The sequence below is a fragment of the Notolepis coatsorum genome (genome assembly GCF_963971535.1).
Source record: "Notolepis coatsorum genome assembly, chromosome: 8".
NCBI lineage: Eukaryota > Metazoa > Chordata > Actinopteri > Aulopiformes > Paralepididae > Notolepis > Notolepis coatsorum.
In genome coordinates, this window is record NC_140172.1 from 127,271,434 (window position 1) to 127,289,857 (window position 18,424).

General features: G+C 46.3%; 1 protein-coding gene across 1 annotated transcript in view; it reads left to right on the top strand.

The window, feature by feature from the left end:
- LOC311233555 (uncharacterized protein) overlaps nt 1–9,931 on the top strand; it is a gene marked incomplete at its 5' end in the record, with an annotated part of 48,433 nt that extends 38,502 nt beyond the window's left edge. The window contains 2 exons of the mRNA XM_084320523.1: nt 2,078–2,229; nt 9,772–9,931. Of these exons, the coding sequence (XP_084176649.1) occupies nt 2,078–2,229; nt 9,772–9,898 (279 nt within the window). The 3' untranslated portion in view covers nt 9,899–9,931. The remainder of the gene's footprint in view (nt 1–2,077; nt 2,230–9,771) is intronic.
- Between the last annotated feature and the right edge of the window lie 8,493 nt (nt 9,932–18,424).

The window sequence follows — 18,424 nt, forward strand, 5'->3', positions numbered from 1 at the left end:
CAGTGATGTAGCAGATGTCGACCCAGTCACCCCCAACACACTCCTAATGGGGCGGCTGGACCCCGCGCTACCCCAGACAATGTACAGGCCTGAAGAAGCGAACGGCCGAAGAATGTGGAGGTACAGCCAAGTACTAGCTGACAAGTTTTGGAGCAGCTTCCTACTTCACTACCTACCGTCTCTACAGACCCGCCAGAAGTGGGTAAAAGAGAGAGACAATTTGACAGAAGGAACAGTCGTCATGATTATTGACCAGTCACTACCCAGAGCTATGTGGCCGGCTGGCCGCGTAAGCAAAGTGATCACCGGTGCCGATGGCAAGGTCCGAGCAGCTGAAGTACTCGTCCAAGGGCGCACCTACACACGTCCCGTGGCGAGGCTCATAGAACTGCCCCGACTCCCAGATACTATCGATGATGACCATGACCCCATGACTTTGTGAGTTGACTGACCCTTACAGCGGACCTTGAGTGGTAGACAGTGCGGTTAATCTGTCTCTGCTTAGCTAATTAGGTGGGACTAATTAGGGGGCGGCTGTTGTGAAGGATCAGATTAAACCGAATATGTATATTTATTTATATATATATATTTAATTGTATTTGTATATCGTTTGATATCCCCTGTATATTCCTTGTACAATATGCATTGAATATCCCTTTAGTCTACTAAACAGCCCATAATAGTTTCATTCTACCATTGGACGAGAACCTGGCGCCAGGTTGCCATACCCCTAGGTCCAAGTTCAATCGTGCCGCCTAACATGTCGTGGCAAGCCCCGGTTCCGCGCAGGAATATGTCGGGCGAAATACGAATGGTACTATTTGTTCATAGCGCATATATATATGGCGCAAGTAAAGTAGAACTTTCCTTTAGTCCAGTTCTTTACCCTCCAACAGAGTGACAGACGCAAAGCCTCCCCACGACGCACGTGCGGTGTAGTAAGGCCTACTTGGCCCAGAATAGGCATTGAGATATCGTGTAGATTAATAGTTGAATAGTCATAGTTGGCACTATACCGTCGAGTTGGACGTATTCTATTAAGCTAATAATAGTCTATTTATGTATGGTGCATCGTTCGGTTAGAGTTCTAAAGTTATCAGTACCCCCATCGTTCCTGACGTTATCTGGACGCTTAACCAGGCTGGTCAGACCCCTAGTGGTGATTGCATCCGAGGAGCTCCGGGCCACGAGCGACTGGACCTGTATATTGGATTACTCTACCCGGACGACGGCGAGCCTTCCACGGCTTGGATTATGCTTTGTGTGCTTTGATTATTCCATGGATAAAGGCCAACACTGCGGAGTGTTGGAACTACCCCCCGGAGAGGACTCCAGGTGAGACGGCGCTCGACACCAGTGAGGTCGCCTCACGTCTCTCCGTTGTGGACCGGCAGCTACCGTCCACAGAGGGTCCAGCTGTATTCGTCTGCGGTCCGAGGTTCTGTGGGCACCGTGTCCAAGACTTTGGATTCTCCCAAGACACCGTCGGCCAGATGGGATACCGCCAGCGGCTTCTCTAACCCCCCCCTCCTACTGTCTTACAACCAGCGGGACCCCCCCCCCCCTTAGTGTATCCAGCTATAATCATTTAAGTACCATCGCTATCGTTTTCCTAAATATTCCAGGTTGTATACTTACTCCCTGCGTAACCAGAGATTGGACATTCAATGTTGATTTACCTACTGTACGAATACGAATACTCATTTGCCATAAAAGTGCATATTTCATATTTCAAATCATAAATGTAATTAAGTGATCGTTGTATACACCTTTTGCTGTATTAAACCTTCGATTTGGTACATTTGTGTGGATTCGTTTCATCAGGTGGGAAAGTGTTCATCATACTTATATCTTGTACTGGGTGGCCAGAAGTTAAAGTACATGAGGTAGTGGTATTAAATATCATATCTAACAATACAGTCAGGGAATTGTACCCCTCAGTTACAGCTAACGTCACCGGCTCCAGGGATGTCACTCAGTTTCCCCTGTATATGGATTCCTGAATCACAGGTTATTATTGTATCGTAGATCACGTTAGATTCTCACCAGCAACCACCATTACCTCTCTCACCACCAGAACATAGACCTCCAGAACTTCTCCTCCAGCTGGTGTGATGGCATGGCCTTCTGCGCCCTGGTCCACTCCTTCTTCCCACTGGACTTTGACTACGACGCGCTGAACCCTGCCAACCGCAGACAGAACTTTGAGCAGGCCTTCACCACCGCAGAGTAAGTGGGCAAGATCGCTGCCAGCAAGGGTCTGTATCGGTGTTGGGTGAATGGATCCTGGATTCTATCAACCTCACTCAAATGACTTGCTCATGCTTAAAGGAAAACTCCAACATTTTGGGAAATTAGCTTATTTGCCATCTACCCTGGAGTTAGACAAGAAGATACATACCCTTTGTCTTCTCTGTGCATGCAGTAGGAGTAGGAAGACGTTGGGAACTAGGCTAATGGAGGAACCTACTTCCAGTGACTGACGCTAAGCTAGGCTAACAGTGTGCGTCTTCCTACTCCTACTGCATGCACAGAGAAGAAAAAGGTATGTATCTTCTTGTCTAACTCCAGGGTAGATGGCAAATAAGCTAATTTCCCAAAATGTTGGAGTTTTCCTTTAAGGTTCGCAGAGCTTGTTCTAATTCTGGAAAAACTGCTTTCTCTTTTAACTATAATCTTGGAACACACTTCAATGCACTTTTAAGTTTGATACTCTTCTATGTCATTTTGTAATTGCTTTTAGTCTGCTTTTCCTGTTTCTTGTTTCCTGTTTTTATCTTGTTTTATCTGGATTTTGTCTTTCTGATCACTTGTTTTTAATCTTTATCTTTGTGTTATTCTATCTCTTTTAATTGTATACTCAACGTCACTTTGAGTAATTGTATAATTGTATACTCAACGTCAATTTAATCCCCCACGACTATTCAAACACTGAAAAGCTTCTGGCATGAGATTGTGTGGACCGCATATAAAAATGATGAAGGAGGAACGGTCACTTTGAATCGATTGAATTGTTCATCTCTTGCACTGAATAATAATAGTCTCAGTGACAGGTGTGTTGGCGGAGCAGAACGTTAGGTTATGACTATAACCAAGTTCTGTTAGTTAGGGGCGATGCTTGGCATCGCTACTGCACTATCTCGCGTACGTGCACGCGTACTGAATAAACCACAAATGTACCTCTAATACCAGTATTAGTCTGACCACACCCCTCATCAGCTTACCTTCATAAGCAGGTGTGTGGTCACCTGCTCTCCTCCTTCCCAAGCTTTCACCACAAGGTGAGGACAAGGGCTGCAGCGGCCGTCCGATGCCAAGCATCGCCCCTAACTAACAGAACTTGGTTATAGTCATAACCTAACGTTCTGTATCGTTAGTGGCTTAGCTTGGCATCGCTACTGCACAAGGGAGGCCAAGCGGAGCCACTTGGCTGACAAATACACCCCGCTGACAGCCCCCCAAAACCATCAGAACAGGGAGGGCCGAGCCCCCCCGACCCCCCCTAATGGAGGGTAGCCCCCCTATTAGGGACGTCACGGGAGGGCGACGGACCCGACCGTGCGAAGAGGCACTCAAGCAACTCAACGCACAGGGTGAGCAGACCGTGGCTTGACCCCACGACTACACACACGCACAACCCGCATGCCACCCGGGAACGAACGGAGGAACAACCTCGTTACTGCCCCCAGAATCACGGGGTCAAGGGCAAACCCAACCCCGTGGCAAGGCCGTAGCAGCGGAGCACGAAGGAAGACCCAGACCCACCAAAAGGACTGGACTCCCTAGAATGGGGGCCCGGAGAAGTCCATGATGCCAGCATCAAGACCCCACCAGGTGGGCATGTAGTGCCCCGCCCCCCACATCGCCAGCGTATTCGGACAAAGGCCCCTCAGTTACTGCACCTGGTATTCCCAGGCGGAACCAACCAGGCCAGAACCTGCCCAGCTTCCGAGATCGGACGAGATCGGGCGTGTTCAGGTCGGTATGGCCGTAAGCCGAGCGGGCCCCGTCCCCCCAATAGTACACCGCCTGGCACACTGACCCTGCAGAATAGGCAGTCAGCATGGCCGTAAGCACACAAAAAAGGTTAACCAACAGAAGCAGGCAGCGCACCGGGGAAAAACCAGGCAACAGGCTGTTAACCCTAGCCTGGAGACTGCGGACGAGACAGGCGCCAGAGGGGACAGCTGAACACAGCCACCCCGGCGGAAGGAGCGTAAGCTGGCGGTGTTGCATGACCAAGCCTCCATTTAACAACCCCCACCCAGAGGGGTCGAGGCAGAGAAGGCTGACACGATTGGCAGACGTCATGAACGTGCAGGGGCACCCTCAAACGGTGAACCCGGGAGTTGACACTGCTCCAACACACCAGGGAATCAACCACCTCGGTGTTACCCAATGCGGTGGTTGTTCCTATAACCCCTCAAGAAAAAACTCCAAAACACACCTGCGGGTATACACCGGCTATACCGCAGTACAAGTGTTTCAGTTTCCAAAAAGGGTTAACCCAGGCCTACGGGTCGCAAACATCACTTCGGACCGGGCCTGGCGGTACGGGAAGCACAGGGTCACCAGAGGAGGTCAAAAAACCACCCCCACAGGCCCCTCTTCGCCATGCGTGAGAGAGGAGCGAAAAATAATGGAGAACCAGCCCCTAAGCACACCGTACCTGGTATTCCCCGGCGGTCTCCCAACCAAGTACTAACCAGGACCAACCTGTGTAGCGGCCGAGATCCGACGAGATCGAGCGCGTACAGAATGGCATGGCTGTAAGCCATGACGACAGTGCTGAGTAAAAACATACCCAACCAGGGTCTCCATAGCGCTTAACCCTGTGACACCCAGACCGACCTGGCATTTTTCCCCCTGAAAAAAGCCCAAGTCCCTCAGGGTACCAGAACAGCAGATCTGCATCCCCGGCGGACAACGGGTTCAACTGATCTGGACCAGCGTGACCAGAACCAGTCCCGTGCCCTAACCACGCCGACATGCCTACTCCAGGAGAAGGGCAGATATGCGTGTTGATCTTAACATGAAAAGAAGGCGCCACCCAGACGTTCGGACGAACCGCGCCTGGTGGCCCACCCCAAGGGCGTGAGACCCCACTACATATGTTCAGATCCATCCCGTCATCATCCCCCAGACATGAACGAGAATCCGTCGACAACCCACCCAGGTCATGGGATGTGGTCGCCGGAAGAGGAAAAACCCCCATCTCAGTTGCTTTATAAAAACGCTGTTTCAACCACAAGCAACCAAGGCGTGCCAGTCAATCGCCTGTTTACAGCGAGCTAGCACTATACGTGCGTCGGGACACACCCCCATCAATGAACAGGCTATTTAGACCTGTCATTGAATCCCCAAGGCGCCCAGGGGAACGACAAGAGGGGTGTGACACTCCCTAACTCCAACACTTCTGGAATAGAAAGAAGGAAGCATCAACAGTATGTATCCCAGTCTACACAGCCGGGGTAAAAAATGTTCACATTTTTACATCCCACCACCCTCCCATAGGAAAGAGACGGGGATCCCCAGAGAGACTTCCCACGCGAGCTGTACAGATTGAAAAGAATATATTGCACCTTGAGCCATGTAAAAAACTGGTTTTAGGGCCTCCGGGGAAGAGGCACCGAACCCATACACACTCAATAAACGAATTGAATCGAATATACATACAATAGAAAAGGACCCTTCTAGAGGGTCCACTCACTTTGACAATCTGAGGAGGAAGGCTCTGTACTCTGATGGAGGCTTCCTCACATGGAAGAAGGAGTCCGAACTCACAGAAGGCCTGAGTAGGCGCTTGGTGAGGAGGAGCCCTGACCACCCCCCCTGAAAACAGATCCATCACATGGACCTGAACAGCACACGGAAGTCCTACCAACAGAGACGCGCACGGTGACGTACTCTATGGCGGGGGAATTCCTGCGGTGCACACGCCCAATATACCAGGCCGTGGGACCAGGAACTCCCTCCCCCCCCCCCCCCCCCCCCCCCCGTAACGTGCCGAACCGCCACGTGACGGGAACCTTGAAGGACAGGGGGTGTACCCCTGACCGACAGAACAATGGGGAGAGGAAAGGTTACCAGTTCACCCCTTTACGACCCCACACCCATGATACGACGTAACGACAAAAAGAGAATATGACACAGTCATAGTCAGCTCTATGAAGCGTTTCACAGCTCCACACAGCGCACGAGCTAACCTGCTATCTGATTTTTACTAAGGAAAAACACAGAATAGAGAGGGCTCTAAGAACCCCGGTCCAACATACACATGTGCTTCTGTGGCCAGTACAACCCAGTTGTAGGTCACATGACACACACAACCCATCATCACCTACAAAAAATGGCAAAAACACTCAACAGAGGAACGCCGTTTTTTTCACAATGAGAGAATACATCATTCTTGATTAGTATCGACCACAGGCCTTGCTAAGCACACATGACAGCAACCAAACCAATTTCCCTTTAGGAAATAAGTTTCTCCAGCAGATTTAGCACAACCTCAGCAATCAAGCTAAGAGTTACATCGTATCCCTACCACACAAAAGACACAATTAATGCACAACATGTCTGATAGGAGGTGATAAAGTCCCCAGGGAACCGGGGGGGAAAACACAATCCTCCTATTTTACCCTCAATACGGCCAGTTAAAACAGGAAAACCTGTTAATGTGTGAACTCACTGTTCATTGTCATTACAGTCTGAGAAAGAACATTCTTTTACTCACTTGTCACCAAGCATAGCTTCATAGGTTAGTTGCCTTAGTAGTGAGTACACGGTACACATAAACACCATGATGTTCCTCACACAACAACCAGATCAATACATCACGATCTGCACGGAGAAGCTAACTGCCAGTGACAAAAACAGCTCACACATAACCCGCAACGTATCCCAAATGCATTGCAACAACACACGTTTTGGGAAAAAACACCGTTATTCACAATACATTTAGCAAAGTAAAACCAGAAGACGTGTTATGAGGTCTGGCCAACCCCGTACCTACCCGGAACGCAGATCAGCGAAGTGCAGTCACAAGACACCGTAGAACACAGCCGTCCTGTGTTGTTCGATCCGGGCAGCGTCGCCGCTCCAACCAGTCGCTACGGTCCTCTTTGTTGACGCAATCCCCGTCCAGGCACAGGGCAGGGTCGACGAACATCCCCTGTCAAGGATGACGTCGTGGTCAAGAGTGTAAAACATGTTAAAATCAAAGCACGTTCAACAGAATAGCATCAAGCTAACGGCTGCTCCAACCGTTCGGGTGCTATTGCTTCCGCTCGCGAGACGCCGATCTAACGACGCACGCGATCAGAAGCGAGCTCCCGGCGGCGCGCGAGAAGCTAAGCTACCCCGCGCCAGGCCACTGACCGGCTAACCGTAAGCTATGAACATGTAAACAATGACATAACACTCACCCAGACAGGCCGCCGTTCTGAACCCCTCCTCACTTTTTAAGAGAAAAGAGAAAACAAGACGTCAACACCGCTTCACAACGGTGACATTACCACGTCCGGCGGAATCAGCACAGTACCAACTGGCCTGTATAGCTGACTTTGAACATGAATCTGCCGCTATCGCACATTACATGCACATATCCCCTCGTGAAGGAATACTCTCATTTGGATATGAAAGATGGGGTCTTAACACGGTGACAGAGAGAATCCACTCGTCCAGAAAACACAGGGATCACCAGTGTCAATGGTCGCGGCCCACTAGTTAAAACTATAATGGTCGCCAGACCAAGGCCTTCTGTCGCCTAGGCGGCTAAACAAAGGACCCTAGCCTGGGGCCGGTTTCCATAAACTTTGTCAAGTAGCCCCCATAGCACTAACAGACAAGTGGAGCCCGCCAGCAAACACTACTCACCCAACCTGGAACGCACCGCTCCTCACAACAGCGGCATGTCCGACAGTTCAGCTGTGGCCTGACAGGTTTCACCCCAACAAACACAGCAAGGAACTGCAGTTGAGAAGCATGCAGCGGCGTGCTCCCAATACGAAAACCGGTGGAGGGTTTTTAGAATGATCATCATCTTCTAGACACTCCAGTACGAAGACAATATCGCCGTATTTTCTCGAAAATAGTGAGAGAGAAAATAAAGATATGATGTCAACGTATCCTTGTTTCCCAAGCTGTTCCTAATCCAATTTCTTCCATCATGGTGTCAAGTGTGGGGATCTACCGAGGCACTTCTTCCTTGTGGTGAAAGCGAGAAGGAGGAGAGCAGGTGACCACACACCTGCTTATGAAGGTAAGCTGATGAGGGGTGTGGTCAGACTAATACTGGTATTAGAGGTACATTTGTGGTTTATTCAGTACGCGTGCACGTACGCGAGATAGTGCAGTAGCGATGCCAAGCTAAGCCACTAACGATACAGAACTGAGTAAAGGGCACCAGCGCACTGTCTTCACTCGCTCACAATCATGTATCGCTAATGCAATGTTTTTTTGTCTGGAACCTTCTTGCATTAGCAGTGAATAATAGCTACTACTCAGCTAGTGAAGAGTGTGCAGGTGTCTCCTTACTCCTTGTCATTTTTAACACTCACTTCTCTCTTTCAGTCAGCCGACTCAGGCAGTATTTGTGAACGTGTACCGCTCTCTCCTAAAGATAGAAATCAGATCAGCACAAGAACTGCTAGAAATCAGCAAGAGAACAGATACATCAGCAAGTGTAAAACCCAGGACTGCTCGACATGACTTTATGAAGCCATCAAATGTTTATGCGAGCTCTTACACCCAAATTAAGTTGTAATTCTGGTTCAGACATTCTAGGAATTCTAGAATGTACACACAGACATGTTCTATGGCCTGATAACCGTCTGTAGTGTGGTAGTGAAATGGTTATAACCTTCTGTAGTGTGGTAGTGACATTACATTTACATTTACATTTAGTCATTTAGCTGACGCTTTTATCCAAAGCGACTTACAAGTTCTGTACGACAAGACAGCAAGAAGGGTACAACTCTATCAGCTGAGTAACAATGTTCATCAAGTGTTGCGTGTTACAGTGTAGGTTAGTTTATTAGGACAAGTGCATGACAGTAAGGTTAGTCAGGGTTAGATTTTAATTTTTTTTTTTTTTTTTTTTTTTTTAATCATTTCAGATAATGGTTGAAGAAGTGAGTCTTTAGTCGACGGCGAAAGATTGGACGGGATTCGGCTGTCCTAACTGGGATGGGTAGTTCATTCCACCATTGTGGGGCAAGGACTGAGAATAGGCGGCTTCTCTTTAAGGGTTAAGTTTCTGTAGTGTGGTAGTGAAAGGGTTAACCCTTTGCAGTGTTAGTGAAAGGGTTAACCTTCTGCAGTGTGGCAGTGAAAGCGTTAACCCTTTGTAGTGTGGCGGTGAAAGGGTTAACCCTTTTCAGTGTGGTAGTGAAAGGGTTAACCTTCTGGGGGGCGAGGTAGAGCAGTCGTCTGGTAATCCGGAGGTTCCCAGTTCGGTTCCCGCTCCTCCCGGGCAGCGTGTCAAAGTGTCCTTGAGCAAGACACTTAATTGCTCCCCGATGTGCAGGTTGGCACTTTGCATGGTCGCCTCCACCATCGGTGTGTGAATGTGTGAGTGTGAGGAACATAAATTGTAAAGCGATTTGGATAAAAGCAATATATAGAAGAATGCACCAAAAAAATTCACCATTTACCTTCTGCAGCGTGGCAGTGAAAGCATTAACCCTTTGCAGTGTGGTAGTGAACGGGTTAACCCTTTGTAGTGTGGTAGTGAAAGGGTTAAACCGCTGTTTTCCCTTCACCCTCATCCAGGAAGCAGGCGGACTGTATACGTCTCATCGAGGTGCAGGACATGATGATGATGGGAAACAAGCCAGACCCAATGTGTGTGTTTACGTACGTCCAGGCGCTCTACAACGACCTGAAGAGCTTTGAGTGACAGGCAACACTGAAGAAAAGACCCTCCGTTGACCTCCCAGCACTCATCTGTGGAATAATATTGAATCATTTACATTAACATTTTGTCATTTAGCTGACGCTTTTATCCAAAGCGGCTTACAAGTTCTGTATGATAAGTCATCAGGAAGGGCACACCTCTATCAGCTGAGTAACAATGTTCATCAAAGTGTTGAGTGCTACAGTGTAGGTTAGTATATTAGGACAAGTGCATGACAGTAAGGTTATTTAGGGTTATTCTTTTTTATAAAAAAAAAAGTATTCAGAAATCGGTTGAAGAAGTGTGTCTTTAGTCGATGGCGAAAGATTAGACGGGTTTCGGCTGTCCTAACTGTGGTGGGAAGTTCGTTCCACCATTGTGGGGCAAGGACTGAGAAAAGGCGGCCTCTCTTTGATGACCCTCCCGGAGCTCGGATAGGAGTAGGTCTGAGGCGGCCAGAAGACGCAGAGCATAGGGGTGTAGTTAGAGACCATTGACCGGAGGTAGGCGGGAGCCGTTCCCTTCGCCGCACGATATGCCAGGTCGAGGGACTTGAAGCGGGTTCGTGCAGCAATGGGGAGCTACTGTAGTGCAGGTCCCTAAGAAGTGGGGTGACATGGGCTGACTTCGGTAGGTTTGAGATCAGGCGGGCCGCTGCGTTCTGAATGAGTTGAAGAGGCTTAGTGGCAGTGGTCGGAAGGCCAGCAAGCAGTGCATTGTAGTAGTCGAGGCGGGAGATGACTGTTGATTGGACGAGGAGTTGGGTGGCTTATTTTGTCAGGAAGGGGCGGATCCTTCTGACGTTGCTCAGGAGGAATCTGCAGGTTCTGGTTGTGGCTGCGATGTGAGCGGAGAAGTTAAACTGGTCGTCAAGCACAACACCAAGGTTCTTGGCGGTCGGGGACGTGGTCACAGCTGCATTCTCGACTGTGATGGAAAGTTCAGTCAGGGGGGAGGATTTGGCCGGCAGGTGAAGCAATTCTGTTTTGCTTAGGTTCAGTTTGAGGTGGTTGGTCGTCATCCAGGCAGAGATGTCGGACAGACGGGTCGAGATCCGCTCAGAGATGTGGATATCTGAGGGAGGAGAGGAAGAGTAGAGTATCATCGGCATAGCAATGATATGAGAAGGCATGAGACGGGATAATGTTACCCAGAGATTTAGTGTAGAGGGAGAAGAGAAGGGGTCCAAGGACCGAGCCCTGGGGGACACCCGTCCGCAGGGGGCCGACAGGGTCCCTCTCCATGACACTTGGTAGGAGCGGTCATTGAGGTATGATGTCAGCGCAGAGCCAGCCACTCCCATCAGTCAATACCCACTCCATGGATAACAACAATGGCATTAGTGTTTGACAAGTTATGGTCTCGAACCAATCATTTCTGACATACATGAGTAAGAGTATAACATACATGAACATTAATTATATTTTTTATTGGATTGTGTTAGTTGTGTAAAGTGGTGTGCGTATGGAGTGTGAAGCACTTGTCTCTTACTTAGAAAAGGCAGGTATTTTTTGATGACTCGTGAAGCAACAGAAACTACTGTATGGAAATGAAGAGGAATACCGCTGTGGTATTGTATTTCATACTCTTTTAAATGTAATGCTTTTGAATTTCAATTGTAATTTATGGACGTTTAATATGAATAAAATGTAGTAAAAAAATTACGAAGTAATTGTCTCCGTTTGGGGGGGGGGGGGGGGGGAGTGCATGGGAGTTTTTTGTTTATTTATTTATAAAAGGGTCAATGCACATGAACTCATTGACCGCCGGGAATTAGATGGAGCCCGTCATAGCACTGCCACGCTTTAAAAGATAGGAGTGCATCACCTTGTTTGTAGAGCTATAACTATATTCTATATTATAGCTATGGATACAATACTATGGCCCATTTGACATCACCTATCTATCGTTCAATATGTGAAAAAGAAGTAATTTTTCCATCCATACGTTCCCGTGTTATACCGTGGTGAATATAAGTATGGTTTTAGAGCGGTCTAGGGTAATTCCCAAAATGTATAGCCTCATACGTCAATTCCACTATAGATGTTGCCGTTTCTTGCCTGTACACGCTATTATTCCTAAATCAAATCTATATCATAGGTATTATGTTCCATCATGAATGCATGAAAGGGGGGGGGGTCTCTGATTATTTGATTGTCAGTAACGGCATTCGTATTGAACACTAAAAACGCTCATCAGCCCGATTGGTATAAAAGCATTGCAGGATCAAGCTAAAATTGACGTCAGATCGTCCTTACCTGTGATCGGGAGTATTCCAATTGTTTGATTGTACATCCATTGTCCATTTGGTCCACGGCATAACCCAACACAACAAATGGATCGGGGATATTTGACGCGTTTCAATGGAACCGGCAGAACCGCTCGCCTCGCCCGACAAGGAAAAGTGAAACTGGAGACATTTGGCCATTACACAGGCCAAGATACAAGGTTACAAATGGTGCTCGATACCGCCGTCTAGCTGGATGCGGCCGGTATTGCACTTTGGCGACCTCAGACTCATTCCTTATGGCAGGGGTTCCCAAACTTTTCAGGCTGCGACCCCCAAATAACGGTCTCAGAGAGCCTCGACCCCCACTATTATAAGAGGTAAAAAAATTTTTTTTATTATAATATATATATTTTTTATAAATTGAAATGTATGGTTGAAACATGCAACCGTTTAAAAACGCACACACACTAATACGCATTGGAGGCTTTTAACCAGGGCCGGACAAATCATTCAGGCCAGGAAATATAGTGCAAAATATAACCCCAGTCAGGCCACTTTTTAAGCAGGGGGTCCCCCACCAGGAAATATATTGTTACAAAGACTTCATTTCCTGCATTCTGACTTATTTGTACCCTTTAAATGCCAGTGTTTGTGATGGCATATATTTGCAATATATCAAATGCAAAGTAGATTTTTCTGGGGGGGATTATTACAGGCTAGCATGTGTCAATGATTAGCAACAACAGTTTTTTGTAAGGGTCCCGCCTCCACCAATCCAGTCTCCCTTTGTGTGTGTGTGAGAGCAAGAGAGAGAGAGAGAGAGAGAGAGAGAGAGAGAGAGAGAGAGAGATAGTTCTCCAACTTGTGTGAGTTGCAGTGATCTCCTGGTTGTTCCCCACCTAGGTTATCTAACTATTGCGCTGCTGCAACTAGAAACACTGGCCTGGCCTGCTTCTAAGTTCAGTGGCCTGACTGCATAAAAAAAAAAAAAATTGGAATATTATTATTTTTTTAATCATCTGGCGACCCCCCCGCAGCGGCTCGCGACCCCCACTTTGGGAACCCCTGCCCTATGGTAACACCAAGGTCCCTGGATGAATAATGAATACAAATATCGGAAAAAAGGAAAAACAATCAACCAAACACGTATATAATCGTTGTTGGCGGGGATTGAGTTAATAAACATAAACAAATGTACTAGATTCAGCCATTAGGCCTCATTTCCATCTGTAGTCCCTGGGCAAGTTGATGGAAGAAACAGTTGCACATAGCAGGTTACCAGACAAGCATCATTTAAAACATAAAAACAGTAGCACATACAGGTTAACAGACAAGCACCTTAAAACATAAAAACGGTAGCACATACAGATTACCATTGTTTAGGGTACCAAGTACCTAGTAAATTATTTTAATAAAGTAGGAGATGTCCACAAACACGCCACAAGAGGAAGCCCCACGGACCTGGTCCCGCCGAGTCAGGACATGCATGGGGAAAGATGCATTTTTTTACTCGGCTACGGTAATGTGGAATGCCCTGCCAACATTTATAAAACTTCTGAACTCCCCTCTCGGATTTAAATCCGCCCTAAAAACATGGCTCAGCAGCAACTCAAATTGGTCTTAAAATGTTTTTTTTATCTCTTTTATCATAACTTGGCTTTTATTTCTTTTATCATGAGTTGCTTTTAAGGGTTTGCGGATTTTCTTTTAACATTAGTTAACTATGAGTTGTCAGGTTAGGTGTTTTTATAATTTTCTTTTAGAATGTGTCCTGTCACGTCAGTGTACATGTCCATTTGTGTTTCTGTGCCTTTTTATGTTCCATGTATGGACCACAATGGAAACAAGCCTTGGCTTTATTGTGTTTTATCCATTTTTGACCAGCGTTATTGACACTGTTATTGTCTTGTCTTTTAAAATGTTTTTTTGTGTCAAAATAAAGTATTCAATCAATCAATCAAAGGGACCCAAAACCCATTAATGACACAATCGACCGCAACCGGTTGAAACTGTTTGTTGGCTCAATGCCAAAGATGGCAAGTAAGGAGAAGCAGCAGCTGATATCAATGAAAAGTGATGTTGAGTTGTTTTCACGACTCTACATTAGCTGTCAAACAAGAGATGGAAACCTGGAAGACTTCTTCCAGCATGAGAACCAAGCATGGCCACCAGCACTCTAATAAAATATCAAAATATATCACTCTCTGATGGAGGAAGATTACGACTTGGGACCAAGAGTGACCTTCTGAAATGCCTGGAGCAGGACCTGTCTCCAGCTCAGACTAAAGCCCCTGATGCTACCCGTGTAGTTCTTGACGGAGCTGCCATCATTCAGATGATGAAGCCAGCAGGTGCCAAGACATTTGATGAATATGCCCAGCAGGTTTTCATCCCATATATCTCTTCTCAGCTGTGCAGTGTGTCACATGTGGACCTCGTCTGGGATACTTACAAGGATGACTCTCGGAAAGGCACAGCAAGAGTCAAGCGTGGAAAGGGTGTAAGGAGACGTGTGGTTGGGAAGGCTGCCATACCAGGAAAGTGGCAGACCTTTCTGCAGGTTAAAGGGGAACTCCAACATTTTGGGAAATTAGCTTATTTAACATCTTCCCTGGAGTTAGACAAGAAGATACATACCTTTTTTGTCTCTGTGCGTGCATTTTAGCTTTGGGAATAGACGCTCCGTTAGCATAGCTTAGCTTCATCACTGGAAGTGAGGCAGGACAGTAGCCTTACAGTGCCTTACAGTGTATTGCAAGGTCTGACATTGACCAAACTTGATATGCATGACCTTGGTGGGCTCTAGGTCAACTACTGAAAAAGGGGTCAATGTCAGACTTTGCAATCAAAAGTTAGGGGGCTAATAACCCTTGCCATAATTTCAGTGCGCCCCCTAACTTTTGATTGCAAGGTCTGACATTGACCCCCTTTTCAGGAGTTGACCTAGAGCCCACCAAGGTCATGCATATCAAATTTGGTCAATGTCAGACCTTGCAATACACTGTAAGGCTACTGTCCTGCCTCACTTCCAGTGATGAAGCTAAGCTATGTTAACGGAGCGTCTATTCCCAAAGCTAAAATGCACGCACAGAGACAAAAAAGGTATGTATCTTCTTGTCTAACTCCAGGGAAGATGTTAAATAAGCTAATTTCCCAAAATGTTGGAGTTCCCCTTTAACAGTAACAAAGACAGAACTATTCAGCTTCCTATCCAAGGTCCTCTCTCGGGTGTTCAGTGAGGAAGACAATGAGGTTGTCCTCACTGATGGGATGGGGGTGCTCAGCACACAGCCACTGCAGGATCTCCACACCCTGCTGCACCTATGTAGCCATGAAGAAGCAGATAGTCGTATGCTACTGCATGTATCACAAGCTGCACTGCACGGCCACCACCAATTGCTCATTTGCACTGTTAACACTGGTGTTGTGGTCTTGGCTGTGTTTGCCATAACACAACTACCAGCTGGATGTGAACTGTGGCTAGCATTCGGAACTGGCAAGAGCTTTCGCTACTTGGCAGCCGACCAAATAGCTGCATGCAAATGTTCCATGCTTTGACAGGCTGCACCTGACAGATGCACTACTGATGCTGGCAAATGGACCAAAGGAGATCCCAGATGATGCAATGAACATTATTGAGAGGTTCGTCATACTTCTTTTTGACAGAACCAGCACCTGCACCAAGGTGGACCAGGCAAGAAGGAAACTCGCCTACCCAAGCTGCTCTGGTGGAGCACGTCAAGAGAGCGGTCTACCAGGGTGGTCACATCTGGGGGAAGACACTGCTTCCAGACCCTGTGCTGCTGGGGGTGGGTGAAGACAGAAGAAATGTTTGAGCCCCACTGGACGCCATTGCCACAAGCATCATAATCGAGCTGATATTTTGTGGCTACAAGAGTGGTTGCAAAAAGTGCTGCAGGTGCAAGAAGGCTGCACTTCAGTGCACAGGCCTCTGCTTCTGTGATTGAGAATGTGCCAGTTGAACCCTGTAATCACTAGTTTAATTGGGCAATAGGCCTATCACCATTTTGTGTGTGGGGGGGGGGGGGGGGGGATACAAAGGGAAATGTTTGATACCGTTTTGTAAATTGTTGTATAATTGTTGAAATATATAAAAAAATAATAATATAGAAATTATAAATGAAATATTAATAAAACATGTTCTTCACTTTAACTTGGATGTAAATACTATTTGTTGTGTTAAAAACATGGAAACAATAGGTTTGGTGGCCAAAGTGTTCTATGCCAGTAACCGCTGGCAGCCATTTTTGGAAATGGTTACCATGGTCACCAGAATGCCAATCTGCAATGCCCCAATATATCCATATATTTTCTAAATATATTAAGCTAAATATGTACCAAATTTGGTGCTTTTATCACAAATTGAACCAACGTCTGTTACCTTACTTAAAATGTTGACCAAAGAAAAAAGTAACTACTGTATAACCAAGAATAATATGTGTAAATGTTTGTCATTTATTTAAGAAAGGAAAATGGACTTGAACTCCAACTATAACACACACACAATGGTATAATTCACCACAGTTAAAAAACCAAGAGCAACAACAAAAATGTAAATGACTAAACAAAAAGAAAAGGTATAAGGTCCCAAAATAGGCATTCTGAGAAATACACACAAACAACATACTGTAATAATAATGATAATATAATGAGTAGCCTACACAATACCAATATATATCCCATATACTAGACACTACACTTTCCCGTTGTATACTGTAGCTGCTATTATGCTTTGTTGGCAGCCTTGCTTGGGCTTCTAGAAGAACAATACAGCTACTCGCGCTCTCACTTTCAAGACATTTACACAATACAACAAAAAAGTCAAAAGAGCAACCCCATTAAAACCGACCATACCATTGAGTTATTCACACAATGGAACAAAAAACAGTGACCAAGCAAGTGACCTAAGCCATTAAAAATGAACAAAAAGCAAGCCTGTAATAAAAAAAAAATGTCAGTGGCTTACTCAGAACATAGGAAATAAGTAACCCTTCCCATGCCTCCTAACATCCTCAGATGACCCTTTTCAGGTATGGTGACGATAATGAGGTGAACCTTCAGGTTTTCCCAATCACATCACAATAGGTGATGGCGTGAACAAGTCTCTCCCGAAGCACATGGACACTGCTGTATATGGGGAGCTGCAGGGCCTGGAAGCAGGTCTCGGCCTCTGGGTAGTGTTCATCTGGATCAGGCTTGGGAAGGACCTTGATCGTCACTCGCAGTCTGGACAGGCGCCCTCTCGGCAGCCTCTCCGTTCCAGTCAGAAAGGCTGGAAGAAGAACACAAAAGCCACATTTTGACCAACATTTGCCTGAACCTTTAGTCCCAGAAATTACATTTTACGGTACTTTCCTTCAGCCCATTGTTGTCTGCGTTTCCACTGCAATATAAAGATCCACAAAGATTAAGCAAATTAGTCCCCTGATGTGTGAAAAAGGTCTCTAGGCATTCCAGTGTCTCACTAGAACAGGAAAGGACCATTTTCTCTGATCAGAAACAGTGTTCCCGGCATACTCTTTTGCCTTATATTGATCCTTGCATTGAACAGGAATGTGCAACAGACCACTTAATGCACTGGCAACTATGCCTAGTAATAGGCAATAGTGATCTTTAAACGCTTGAGCTACAAACCTGCTTAGTTCATCCAATCTTGTTGTAACTAAGAGATTTGCTAGAAAGAAATCAGTTTTGTGCATAGATCATTAGATTTATCAGCTTATAATATGCATTTCATGTTCAAATTTCCTGGTTGAAAGCAGATGACATTGGCGAAATGGACGTTAAATGTCTCATTAAATAATTGAGCTACAAATTTTGGATTGTTCTGACAGCACAATATAAAAATATTCGCTTGTGAGAATTTACTTGTGTTATTCCTGTGCCCAAGAACAGTTCAGTCAATATCTGTGGCCATTCTCTTCTAAACCTGGAAATAAAAGAGAGAAACCTCAAATTGTGTGATCAATCAAATTGTGTCACCTGGATGTACTTATGAATCCAAGGCTGCTCCATAGACAATGAACGGGCCACTGATTTTGTTGGAGGCATAAAATGTTGAGTTCTCACACTTAAATGAGGTTTATTTAAAATAAAATAAAATCTTATTTGCGTGTTATAGCTCACATAAACATTTCATGGGCCCCCGAAGTTATTGTCTATGGAGCAACCCTGAATTATACATCCAGGTGACATCAGAAATTGTCCCTCTCTGAGTTCTAGCTTCATCAGAGAATGGTGCATGTTCACAAAAACGGACTGAGTGGTTCTGGGGGGCA